The 971-nt window shown below is 43.7% G+C and overlaps 1 protein-coding gene across 1 annotated transcript in view; it reads left to right on the top strand.

The window, feature by feature from the left end:
- LOC119587923 (hemolymph clottable protein-like) overlaps nucleotides 1-971 on the top strand; it is a gene marked incomplete in the record, with an annotated part of 19,095 nt that overhangs the window by 5,717 nt on the left and 12,407 nt on the right. The window contains 4 exon segments of the mRNA XM_037936634.1: nucleotides 54-221; nucleotides 335-436; nucleotides 569-643; nucleotides 739-911. Coding sequence (XP_037792562.1) covers nucleotides 54-221; nucleotides 335-436; nucleotides 569-643; nucleotides 739-911 — 518 coding nt within the window.

Below are 971 nucleotides of genomic sequence, written 5' to 3'. Positions count from 1 at the left end.
TTCATCATTAGTTCTGCTTAGCTGTCTACATCGCCCTCTCCCTCTGTTCCCAGATCCACAGCAGCAAGTACACAGAGGATGTCATCCAGAGGAGCTCGGTGGCGAGCTACCTCATCCGCGGAGACACGCACCGAAGGATCGAGCAGGTCGTGGTGGAGGGAACCATCACTGTCTTGACCAACAAGGAGCAACACGAGCATGTGGACACCTTCACCAACCAGGTTTGTCGTTGGGTCGTCTCTACAGATGTAAACAGATGCTTAAGGATATGATGATATGACTTTATACTGTTAATGAAGTTTTGGTCAACGGAGTGTAATTTTTCTCTCGACAGACCTTGGAGCTGAAGGCTGTGCGTGAGGTTGGCCAACCCATCACTGTTACTTATGATGTCCATCCTCATTACAACTGGCATTACAATATCGAAAGGCCACAGGTTTGTTCCATTATCATATTATAGTGAGTTATCTTACAGGTCTCACTGAAACATCACTTTTTTCATGCTTTAGTTTTTTTAGAAAAAAGAAGAAAAAAAGAAAAACATATGTTAACATTACCTTTCCAACAGGGTGACCAATTCATTCCTCTGGAGCAGATCCTCACAGGCAGGCCGATCACAGACCAAATTGTCAATGGGATTATGGTGAGTCGGAGTCCACAATCTGAAATATAATTATTTTTTGTCATTAACCAATTATACTTTTAAGGAGAAATCCGAGTAACAAATATGGCTTTCAGGAATACATCAAGAAAACCGTCGACGACATTGCACAACGCATGGCAAAACACCCAGCTGAGCCTGAGAGCCTTAGTTACATCATGGGCCGCCTCATCGAAGCCGTCGCCAACCTCGACTATCCACAAATCCAGACCCTTTATAGCCACTTCCACGGCAAAGGCACGCTGCAGAAGTAAGATTTCAACTATTCTACATATGTACTATATCGATAACCAGGTCAAATTATGTCTTA

The sequence above is a fragment of the Penaeus monodon genome, chromosome 23, assembly GCF_015228065.2.
Source record: "Penaeus monodon isolate SGIC_2016 chromosome 23, NSTDA_Pmon_1, whole genome shotgun sequence".
In the NCBI taxonomy this organism is placed as follows: domain Eukaryota; kingdom Metazoa; phylum Arthropoda; class Malacostraca; order Decapoda; family Penaeidae; genus Penaeus; species Penaeus monodon.
Note: the sequence above shows the minus strand (reverse complement) of the source record. Positions and strands in the feature narration are given on the sequence as shown.